We start from the raw sequence: 12,583 nt of genomic DNA, 5'->3' as shown, positions 1-12,583 counted from the left end.
TGTGGTACACTTAAAGCTATAATGCCGCTTCCGAACGCGCTAAACATTGTTCAGTCCGTCATTCCTTGCAAAGTAATGCCGCGGTGTCTGCGCTCCGGCGTCCCTGACCGATACTGTCTGGCTGAACTGCCGGGTTTACTGGACACACACTTCTGTTTCAGCGCCGTCTTGGCCAATAGCACCACCAAGCGGCTTTAAAAAGTGATTCTTCCCGTTTCAAAATATTCTTCCAATGATTTTCCTCCTTTGAGCTTCAGAAAAAGTAATAAAGCGATTAATAAAATTAATAAAAGTAATTAAATACATAAAAACGTTGCATAAATTCTGGATGGAGAAAAAAGCTTTATTTCAGAAATGAAAAATGCATGGATATCTATCAGTATAATATAATATAACAAAACAGAAAAGATAAATTATCATTGCAAAATGTCTGCACACTTCAGTTACCGCTGATCTTTTAAAAGTAAAAAAGAATAAAACTAGGAGTACATTTTTTCACAAAAAACAGTATGCTGTTTTACTAAAGCCCGTTTAGGAGTGTATGTGAAAAACCTGCCCTTCCACTCCGTTATCTCGGAGATATCACATTTATTGTCTGTACTTAGCAAGAGGAGTAACAGAACGCTGAATTTCTCTTGTCCTCACCCGTTTTACAAATACATAACATGGCACTAGTTCATTCTGTTGTTATGTCCCCGTTTCGGCCATCACCAGGCATCATCTAATAACTGATGAGGCTCCAGGCTTTCCTGCCGAAAGGAGAGGTGGCTGGAAAGCACTACCGGGATTTTGACGACACAGCTAATTTCTACCAAATGCGCATTTCAACCGGAAATCAGAGTCAAGGAATGAGGATGCGGAGCCACAATACATTCAACCAGTCTCAGGTGTAGAAGAGAATAAAACCATTTGAAACCATACATCTATTAATCTAAATCTATTAATCAGTGGTTTTAAATACCCACGTAGGCGCACACACACACACAAACTGGTTCATACCCTTGTATTCACCAAGGCAGCAAGCTAATTTTCCGAACTGGTCACTGGAACTACACACAAAGCTGGCCACATACCGGACCTAATATTTGGACTGCGAGTAAACAGGGAAGAAATAAATAATACTCGCTTTCCTGATCCAATCACCACTTCCTCTGGATAGAGATCATTGCTCTTCCCAACCGTTGATTCAATAAATAGTCTGAAAAAAAATTGCCCTCCCTATCTTCCTCGCGATCGTAAAAGTTAATGATTCCACCGAACTTCCAAACTGTCCTAAAGGATACAAGGAGCCAGACACAGACACAGAGTTCTGACAGCTTTAGGAACAACGTAGTCATCTGATGTCCTATGTCACTGATATTCTGCTCTTACTCTCTCACCGCACACAGGTGACTTTGATTCATGGATGAGCTGTGCCAGATGATGCAGGACAGCAGAAAGGTAAGAATGCTGGTGGTTTAAGACACACTTTTTCAGATCCACAGCAGCACAAGGACGAGGACTTACTGAAAACACAAGCCTCAGCAATTGTCTTCTGTGAAATCACAGTATCCACACATGCCGTGTGGGAAGTCCACCATGTGTGAAATGGATCTTTGCCCGTGTGCTGTTGAAAACCTGCGAACAGCACATAGGTCCCCTCCGGAAGGAAATAATCAATGTATCCTTCAGGGAAGGCACTCTCCCAACCACTCTGAAATGAGCCCTAATCAGTCTGACTCTCAGGAAATCACTGGATGCCAATAACCTTTTCAATTTTTCTTCATCCGAACTTCATTTGGTATAACCAACCTATAATTAGCTGACCTGCTGGACTTTTCCCAGTGCCAACTCAGTCCGCACAGCTATGCTGATGATGATGGGAAACCATCTCAGGAACAATGACAACAGACAAACATTCAAGGCTTAGATTTCCAGATCTATCAGCTCCCCTGGGGATCAATGATCACAGGAAATTGCTGTCACCTTTCAACAGGGAGATTGAGAATAGAGACATTCTACAGAGTCCAGAGAGCCATGAAGGGCAAGTATTTCTAGTCCCTTAAAGGTCTCCTTACTAGACTTCAAGGGGATCCCTTAGACTGTAGGTTCCTCATAGCAGGGAATGTCTTTTTATGTGTTTGAAAAACCTCAACAGGTAGTCAACACCAGAGTAAATAAATAAATAAGCAGTCCGTCTCTTTTACTTTTCAATCTATATATGGCATTTCTTTAAACAGGCCCAGAATGTTCATAGGCTCAAATGCTTCCAGTACATGACTAAGCCAAGATTTATGTCTCCTGACTTCCTTCTGAATCTAATAAGAAAATTGAGCAATGCTTTTTTATCTCTTCATACAACCATAAAGTGGCATTTTAACAACTGAATTAAATGAATTCGTGGATTAAATCAAAATAATAAAGGGCAAAATAGCCTAATCATAGAGTTAAAATGTTTACAATTTCATGACAAAAAGACAGGTTTCAGAGTAACAGCCGTGTTAGTCTGTATTCGCAAAAAGAAAAGGAGTACTTGTGGCACCTTAGAGATTAACCAATTAGTCTCTAAGGTGCCACAAGTACTCCTTTTCTTTATGACAAAAAGAGTTAAATAAATCAAATATCTAAAATTTGAAAACAAGTCTATCGAAATAGTTTATCTATATCTATTAAACACATGCACACGCTTCTATAAGCAACCTATTAAATATCATATAGTCACATATCGGGAAAGTACACAAATAGAATCGATTGCCAGTACATAATAAAACTGATGTCAAGTGTAACATAAACACTGAAAAATCATGAAGAACATGGTTGCTCGATAAAAGGAGAACAGCAAAAACAGAATTGTATATGCTAATAGTTCACCTGGACATTGATAACAAATCGTTTCGCAAAGCGTTCTTTTGAAAATCTGGGTTATTCCAAATTTGCGTATCAACATTGAAATGTTGATTTAGGAACTGAGAATAAAGTATTGGGGATAGTGCGCCCATATCCATAATAATTAGGCTTTTCTCTATACTGTTCGGATCTGTTATTATCCTGATGGTTCTTATTTCCCCATTATGGAGTTCCACAATGACCTGGTTCTGTGGCCTTCAGAGTTTGGCAGGAAAGCCCAGATTTCTGACCAGAATCTCCACTACTGACATCACAAAGTAATCCGCCTCTGCTGCTCTGCGAACCAGTTCTATAGCATGGGAGGTGCTGTTTTGAAGAAGGTATAAAATTATGGGGGCGTTGTCATTTGTATGGATTCTAAATATTCATTTAAAATGTATCCAGCTATTATGGAGGCAAGGGAAATTCTGTAAAGAACAGTATAATGTCTCAGAGAGCAGCTAGCCTAAAACAAGAGCTCATCCCAGCTGAGCCAGTACAAGTGGGTCGGGCTACACTGTCCGAGTGGGATTATGAGGCCCCATACAGAGCATACCTAGAGCCTCGATTAGTTTTATTGGGTAACAGTGAGTCAACATAACAGTGTGGAACTGGCTAGGTCCATTAATTTATTGTCTCCAATTCCCGGTTAACCCACACTTATGGCAAAGTCTGATTTTTAAAAACACCAGCACTCCTTAACAAAAGCACAAATCAGTACACCCTACTAGGACATTCAAGAGTATTTCCAAAAAAGATAGACTAATAATGTCCTTATAACATGCATACACAATGCACCATTAGTATTTCAATATTCTCCAACTCTTCTCACATCTGTTCATTGCTGAAGATATCTAATAACCAAAATATTTCTAAACCAAAATACATAAAATACAAAACATTAAATGTACACAGATAAATACTAAATTCGAATTGTAAAGGTAATATTTATACGTACGTTAGAGTGGGAAAGGAATAGCTTTCTGAATAATTTTGGAAATAAAAACGTCTACATTATCTTTTAATGTTGGGTAAACTTTAAATAAATAATTAACGAAAATGAAATAAAAAGACTATAGGAGATCAGAAATTAATCTAACCTGGTTCGCTGATTCCACGTCCGTGTTCAGCTGGAGGTTAGTAAGAAGATCCTGTTCTTTTCCAGAGTCCGTTCCAGCAATGCCATGCTGAGGTGGGAGAGAGGGGATAATGGGTCTGAGGAATTTGAATTCGCTGTTTCCTGATCCAGTTGTTAAACAGACTTCATAACGATAACTGTGAGACAGAGTTCCGTTACCCTTTACATCTACCAAATTATTTTGGAAGTTGCTATCACCATAAAAATTACCAGAAGCAGACATGTATCTTTCTCCATAATGTCTTCTTCTATAAAGCTTGGTAGTTATAAATACTATTATTGACACACAAAAAACAAACGATACTAAGCACAAGGAAATTATTAAGTACAGAGTTAATGTGCCATTCTCTTCCTCTTCCACAGCTACATCTGTAAACTGCATGTATGCGTCCGAAAAGCCTTCCACCAGAGCTATGTTCAGAGTTGCAGATGAAGAAAGGGGCAATTCTCCGCTGTCTCTAACAAGCACAATGAGTTTTTGCTTCACCGTATCTCGGTCTGTTATTAGCCTCGTGGTTCTGATTTCACCATTTGGGGAACCCACAGTGAAGAGACCTGGGTCAGTGGCCTTCAACAAGTGATAGGAAAGCCAAGAATTCTGACCGGAATCCCCATCCACAGCCACCACCTTCGTCACCAGGTAACCCGCCTCCGCCGATCTGGGAACCAGGTCATTAGCGGGGGAGCTGCTGTTCTGCAGAGGGTACAAAATGAAGGGGGCGTTGTCATTTTCATCAATTATCACAACTCGGACAACGACTTCAGAGCTCAGTGGAGGGGACCCGCCATCTGCAGCTCTCACAGTGACCTGGAACTCTTTTATCTGTTCATAATCCATGGATCGCAGAGCGTACACATTCCCATTTTCCGAGTTTATGGAGATATAGGAGAGAAGCGGAAGGCCACCTACCTCGGCGGGCAATAGAGAGTATGTCACTTTGGCATTCTGCTCTGAGTCTGAATCAAAAGCATTGACTTTCCCTATCAAGACGGCTGGGCCGTTGTTTTCTTGGACATACATAGTGTATGATGTTTGATTGAACTCTGGGGAATTGTCATTAATGTCGGATATTTTCACGACGATTCTCTCCTCAGTGGAGAGACTGGGAGTTCCCATATCCCTGACTGTGATGGTGATGTTATACTCCGATACTTTCTCTCGGTCAAATGTATTTTCGGTCACTAAAGAGTAGGAATTTTTTGAAGTTGGTTTTGCAGAAAACGGCAGATCGTCTTCTATGGAGCAGACTGTTCTCCCGTTGTCCCCAGAATCACGGTCTCTGACATTGAAGAGGGCCACCACTGTCTCAGGAGAGGAATCTTCACGTATCGGGCTAATAAGAGATGTTACTTTCACCTCTGGGGCATTGTCATTGACATCCACCACCTCCACCAGGATTTTGCTGTGCGCTGACAGCCCCCCGCCATCTGTAGCTTGAACGTCTATTTCATAGGTTTCTGTTTCCTCAAAATCTAGTGGTCCCAAAAGTCGAATCTCCCCATTTACCGGGTTTATACTGAATGCGTTGACACTCTTTTTGGATTTTTGGCTAAATGAATATGATATTGCTCCATTAATTCCTTCGTCTGAATCAGTTGCGGAAACTGTCAGAACCACGTAATCTTGTTCGGAATTTTCCAAAACCCGTGCTCTATAAAGAGTTTGGGAAAACTCGGGAACATTATCATTGCTATCCAGAACAGTTATTCGTACCTGCGCTGCACCGGACCGCGCTGGGGAGCCTCCGTCTATCGCAGTCAGCATGAAGCTAATTTCTGCCTGCTCCTCGCGATCCAAAGGTGTCTTCAACACCAGCTCCGCGTACTTCCTGCCGTCGCTGCGATGGCGAGTGTATACGCGGAAATGGTCCGTTGAACTGATGGCGTAGCTCTGCAGGCTGTTGTTCCCGACATCTAAATCCTGGGCGTTTGCCAGAGGGAATCGGGACCCAGGCGGAGTGGTTTCGGGCATCTTTAGAAGCAGCTCATTCTCTGAGAACTCTGGAGAATGATCATTTACATCATAAACCCTCACCTCAGCCCGATAGGACTGCAAGGGATTTTCCAGGATTATTTCAAAATGCAGAATACAGGGGTCAGTTTGCCCACATAGTTCCTCTCTGTCCATTTTCTCTTTAATAAACAAGTCCCCGGTGTTGCTGTTTAGCTGGAAATGCTGGCGGCTGCCTTCGGAAACCACACGGGCCTTGCGAGCAGACAGTCTCTTCTCGTCTAGCCCTAGATCCTTTGCTACATTAGCCACAAAGGACCCGCTTTCCATTTCCTCAGGCACAGAATAGCGAAGTGTTCCGGGTCCGAGGGCCCATACGCAAAGAAATAAAATGAGAAACACTACTTGCCTAATGATTGTTGTTCTCCTCTGCTTATCCGCCATTTTTAATGCGAAAATATAAAGAGCTCTGTAGTGAAATAATGTCACTTGCTGTAGTCTCTTCTGTAGTTCCCGAGAGCTGTGTGCATCCCTGCTCCTGCATATATAAACTATTCCAGTCTCGCGCGAATGTTTCAAGTTGTCGATCTCTGTTCTCCTTAGCCAATACTGCCACCAAGCGTCTCAACTGATACTGATTGCATTTTGAATCGATTTACAAAGATCTGGAATTTTGTTGTATATTTGCCATCAGCTATCAGTCTCGCATGTAAATGGAACAGTCACATCTGCAAAGTATTTAAGTCTGTTTAGTGTAAAACAGAAGTGAATGTAAAGGAAATGTAGAAGACAGAGCTACAGATATCTTTTATATGCATATTTATAATTTGAGAATTCTAATTATTCTGAAAATCCTTTTCCGACTCTGGCAGTCTCTTTTACAACACAAGGACTTACCTTGGGGGAGAGTTGTCGAATCTTTCAGTTCCTTACAGCCGCATGCAAGTTACTAAATTCGTGAAAATGGTACCCAGCCACTGCAGTAGATTTCTGAATCCACTGCATCTTTAGAAAGCACTGACTGGAAAAATAATATGGAATGTTTGACATAAACTTGTAATTTTTTTGGTACATCGGTGAGGCTAGTTATTACATTAGCTAGCGTTATATCCCCAGGTATTTCAAATATTGAACCACATCCTGCCCGTGAATTTTAAGTGGGACGTCTTATTGATTCCACCCGGTAATAACATGCCCTTTGTGAGCAGTTAATATCCAAAAAGAGTCTGGGTTTGGGGCTGGTGTTTTTCTTGTTACTTTCTTCTGTCAGACCGTCTGACTATTTTGTCCCAGATTCATATGCCCATATGTGTGTTAATATTCAACCAATCTGGCTATAACACAGAATGTTATTTTCAAGCAAAACTAACAATCCTTGTTTTCACAGCTTTCTCTGTATTCCTTTTATAACAGTTCTCTTGATGGAGCTGGTTTGGGCACTGCTAAATTAGAGTGCTTATTCTATTCCAGAAATTAGCATATTAAAACCAAAAAAATTCTAGAAGTCTCTTTTGGATGGGGATAATTCCTCAGGAGTCTTTAATAGAAACAGTGATGTCAAGAGTCCATCCATTTTACTTCAGTTGACAAGGTTAGCGTTTCCTCTGTTCGTTTGGATTGAAGGTGGGGAGACAGATGATTCTTTCTCGGGATTCTTTCTTTCATAGTTGCCCCTCTCAGATTTTGGAAGGCATTGAGTGGAAAGCTTTAGCTATCTTTAGAAATTTCACATTGGTACCTTCTTTTCTTTTTGTGAAATCTGCAGTGAAACTGTTCTTAAAATGAACAGCATGTGCTGGGTCCTCATCTGAGACTGCTATAACATGAAATATATAGCAGAATGCAGGTAAAACAGAACTGGAGACATACAATTCTCCCCCAAGGAGTTCAGTCACAAATTTAATTAACGCTTTATTTTTTTAACAAGCCTCATCAGCATGGAAGCATGTTCTCTGGAATGGTGGCTGAAGCATGACAGGGCATACAAATGTTTATGCAATGCTGGCTACAAAAGTGCCATGCAAATACCTGTTCTCACTTTCAGGTGACATTGTAAATAAGAAGGGGGTGGCATTATCTCCTGTAAACGTAAACAAACTTGTTTCTCTTAGTGATTGGCTGAACAAGAAGTAGGACTGAGTGGACATGTAGGCTCTGAAGTTTTACATTGTTTGTTTTTGAGTGTAGTTATGTAACATTTGTAAGATGCACTTTCATGATACTTGTACAGTACTTGTATGAAGTGAATTGAAAAATACTATTTCTTTTGTTTATCATTTTTACAGTGCAAATATTTATCATAAAAATAATATGCACTTTTATTTAAATTACAACACAGAATACAATATATATGAAAATGTAGAAAAATATCCAAAATATTTCATACTTTTCAATTGGTATTCTATTGTTTAACAGTGTGATTAAAACTGTGATTAATCATGATTAATTTTTTGAGTTAATTGCATGAGTTAACTGTGATTAATCAATAGCCCTAATATATAGCATAGATTTGGAGGTGATATCAATGTAATTGTGATGCTGGCATACCAGGTGCCAGCTCATGCCAAAGCCCCAAACCAATTCACATATGTATTAGTATAGATTAAAGTGATTGTTAATTGTTTAAGAATGTATTTGGTATTTAACTTAATGAAAACTAATGGGACGTTACATGCATTGTTTTCACTTATATGTATCCTGTTATAATATAATAGCAAACTTTTACATACTATATTCCTCTGTGACTAAATAACCCATCAAATGAGAAAGAAGCCTTGCATAATGCAATGAAGAACTTTAACAGGAAAGTGTTAATTTGAAGGCAAGTGGTCACTGTGTGTGCTGATCAGAGATCAAAGACTCTAAATGTGCTCCTATCTGTCTATCAACCAAAGAGTCCATCAGGGTGGTAAGCCTGTCAGCTTGTTTTCTGTGAGAAGAAGCTTTACCTCTGGATTCAGGGAAAGATCTTGCATCTCAGGACTGTTCGGACTGTTACAGGGAAGGGTACCAGAAGCAAAGCAGAGATCCCCAGAAACAATCTGGCTACCCTGAAAAGACTTTTCTGCCACCATTTGGGAATTAGAGACTGTGACTCACCTGTAGGTATATTTTATGTGCTTTAACCTCTCAACACATCTCATTTCCTTTTCCTAGCTAATAAACCTATAGTTAGTTTACTATATAATTGACTAACAGGGTTGCCTTTGGTGTGAGCTCTAGAATTCAACTCGACCTGGGTGACTGGTCTCTTTGGGACTGGGAGTAACCTGTAATGTTTGTGATTTTTGGTATAAATGACCATTTATGGTTAAGTCCAGTTTGTCTGGGTGGCAAGATAGACTGGAAAATCTAGGGGGACTGTCTGTAACTCCATGGTAAAACTATTATAGTAATCCAGGAGTTCACACCTGTTACTGGTTTGGTGAAATCTAATCATGGACCCATCACCTGTTTGGGGTGTCTGCCCTGAGGTAGGCACTCAATGTCCTGAGCTACTCCATATGGCCTGACAGTAATATATTAAAGCAACTTTTGAAAATTGCACAGGCATCCTGTCAGTGTATTACCTTCTAAATGAGCCATGTCCTGGGATTAATTTATGGGTTTTTTTAAACCCCTGGTCACCTTCTAATAGCCTCTATATTTTAAAAATGGTCAGCCTGAAAAATACTTTCTTCCCCAAATTTTGCATTTTCCCCCTAAACAATCCATGCCCTTTTCACTGGGTCAAGCAAACCTGTCTACCCCTGAATACCATATATATCAGCCCTTAAAGTCCTAACATTTTTTATGAAAAGAAAGCTATTCTGGGTCATTTTAGGATGTTTTACATTTATAAGTTTCATTTCCCCTCTCTTTTTAAGACCTGCACTTTTCCGTTCACAGTAACAAAGGTACCTGACTTTACCACTGGAAAGATGCAAGAGAAACTCCAAATAACAATTTTTCGAAAGCTTTCTAAAATATCCCTAAAATATTTTTTCTATAACATCTGAGTAATTTAAAACTACATAATTTATTGGTTAGCTTTATGAACACTCGTTTGTGATGATCTATATATGTCGCCTTTGCTTTCCTGTTCATCATACACTCGTGGAGATAAAATTAGTATGACACACAGAATCAAGTATTCAACGAATATGTGAGGAAAGACAGAGAGAGCAGCCCCGGGAAGATATTCTTGATAAAATGGTTGCGAATCTGTTATATCTCTGTACAATCATTTATAATTGTGTAATGAGGTTGGAATGCACCTGGAGATTGGAAGAAAAGACTCTAACTATACACAATGTTACTGTCAACTTCTTAACATTGATGGTTTTCAGGTGGCTGTTCACTGTTTATGTGAAGTGAGTTGTTCGTTAGAATTAGGATCTTACAGTGGACGAGTTGAATTGGGAAAAAGGAACATCAGATAAAGCTGATTGTCATCCTTTTGCTGGCAGTCTCAACAGAAAGAAGGATTGAATTTCTCATTCAATTCATGAGATTGTGGCTCATTCATGGGGAGCTTGGAAGGTGGCATAGCTACTGCCAATGAAAATAAACAGAACACTTTACTTTTATAAAATCCAGCAATGATCCCCAAACTAACATTTACTTATTGTATGAAGGGAACTTGATATAAGCAAAGAGAAATGTACATTTTCCAGAAGTTACAGTTCATATTGTCTTAAATTTACTCCTGGGGGAATTCTGCACCACTGTGCAATGCAGAATTTTGCAGAAATTAACACTGTGTGTCCAGAATTTCCTTTCCCCCACAGAAATGGGCTGCAGTGATGCTAGCCCTCACTAGGGGCTACTGGACCTGGCAGAGCCCAGCTTGCACATAGAAGATACTGTCGGGGGGAGGGACAGGGAACCAGAGGGTTCCCAGCAGATGCAGTTCCCTGCCCTGGGAGAAGGTGAGGGCTGTGCTCAGGAAACTCCATTAAAGCCTGGGACCAAGCATCAGGCTGTTTCTCCCTCTGGATCCCTGAGTTCTTGGGAAGGAAGGTGGCAGATGTCTGGTCTGGGGGGGGAGGGCATAGCTGGGCTCAGGTGTGTGTGTGAAGGGGGAAGAGAAACAGGAACTGGGTTGTCACCAGGGTTTCTTAAACACTCTAGTCCTCAGGGAATTTTTGTGTGTGTCTGTATTGTTACATACTTGCTGACAGGTATTTTGAAATAAATTATCAAAATAATTGAAACTGGTGTATTTATGTAGTGTTATTTTGACAAATAAAATTTGCAGAATTTTAAAATACTGTGCACAGACTTTTTAATTTTTTGATGCAGAATTTTTAATTTGTTGGCACAGAATGCCCCCCAGGGGTACTGTAAGGAGGCTATTATGGTCCATCATGGAGAGATGCTGAAAAGGGATCACAAGGGTCTGCGCCTCAGTCTCAGGTCCACTATAGGTATAGTGGGAGGCAAATTCAGCCGTGGTGAATGCAACAGCTAGGATGCAACTTCATAGCCAGTTCAAGCTAATTGGCAATATTTTCTCTTGTCCTTGAAACCCTTGTGTAGACACTACATTGCATGACTAGGTGACTGGCTCCCAAACAAGTGTAGGTGGTGAATAAGAAGGATATTTTTTATCCACAGAGGGCCAGATCCAATTCTCACTAAATTCAGTAGTAGACTTCCACATTTTTCAGAGCTACAGTGAGAAAGTGAAACAATCTTTACTACTGAAAATGGTTCGGCCAACAGGAAGTGAACTTCAGTCTCCTCATATGGGTCCCAAGAGTCTTGGTTGAGTACTATATGGGACCCCTGTTAAATACAGCCACAGGATGGAAACCAGCCATTATACTCTAATATCTCCCAGAAGTTCACAGATACAACATAAATAGTTAATTTCCCCATTTTGCTTTATCTAGAATACCTCGCGTTATCCACTTGCTTTATCAGAACATCTACTCAATTTAATTTTTTGTTTATTAGTCCCTATTTAAATGTGTAAGTGGCAGGAGGGTAAAGAACAGTATAAAAATCAACATGAAATATACTGAAGTTGCAATTACATCTACCTCCTGCACTGAACAGCAAATAGAAAACATGGCTGAACTTCTGGACCGACTCTTCAGTCTATGGATTCCCTCATCTCAATCCTCTGCCTTACCCAGAGAAGAGATATTGTGTGAAATCCTGGCCCATTTAAGTTAGTGGGAGTTTTACCATTAACATTAGTTATCTAGCATTTCACCCATTCAGTTCATGCTATTTCCTGAATTTGAAATCAAATCCTTCATTGAAGTTGATGAGTAATTATAGCGCATACAATCTCTCTCTGTATGTGTGTGTATGCGCCCGTATACACATACACACACACAATTGGTACTCAGATAACATACCGAAATTGAAGCATTAGAGAGAGAGAGAGAGAGAGGGAGAGAGAGGGAGAGAGGGAGGGAGGGAAGGAGGGAGAGAGGGAGGGGCAGGCAGATGGAAAGACGGTACAAACGGAAGGATGTAGTAACCTTCAAAATGAAGTTATTTTCTTATCCTCAGTGCATCTTGTCAAAATACTATTAAACCATTCTGTATTGACTCTGAAATCTTCAGCAAAACGGATTATTTTATGCCATATTTTTTCAAGATAATAAGACTTTACTATTTTAATGTTTTATAGC

The 12,583-nt window shown here is 40.1% G+C and overlaps 1 protein-coding gene across 5 annotated transcripts in view; it reads right to left on the bottom strand.

Moving 5' to 3' along the window:
* Window positions 1–12,583, bottom strand: part of LOC102931528 (protocadherin gamma-C5) — a 361,684-nt gene that overhangs the window by 330,429 nt on the left and 18,672 nt on the right. For 3 of the 5 annotated variants that reach the window (XM_043552918.1, XM_043552919.1, XM_043552928.1), the window contains one exon: window positions 3,966–4,052. The exons of 1 other annotated variant lie outside the window; for it this stretch is intronic. In XM_043552918.1, the coding sequence (XP_043408853.1) occupies window positions 3,966–4,052 (87 nt within the window). Of the gene's footprint in view, window positions 1–3,965; window positions 4,053–5,717; window positions 6,477–12,583 lie in introns of those variants that run through there. One more of the 5 variants, XM_043552930.1, reaches the window with a different exon arrangement.

This window comes from Chelonia mydas, chromosome 8, assembly GCF_015237465.2.
Source record: "Chelonia mydas isolate rCheMyd1 chromosome 8, rCheMyd1.pri.v2, whole genome shotgun sequence".
Lineage (NCBI taxonomy): Eukaryota > Metazoa > Chordata > Testudines > Cheloniidae > Chelonia > Chelonia mydas.
This window is presented reverse-complemented; position numbering and strand designations above follow the sequence as displayed.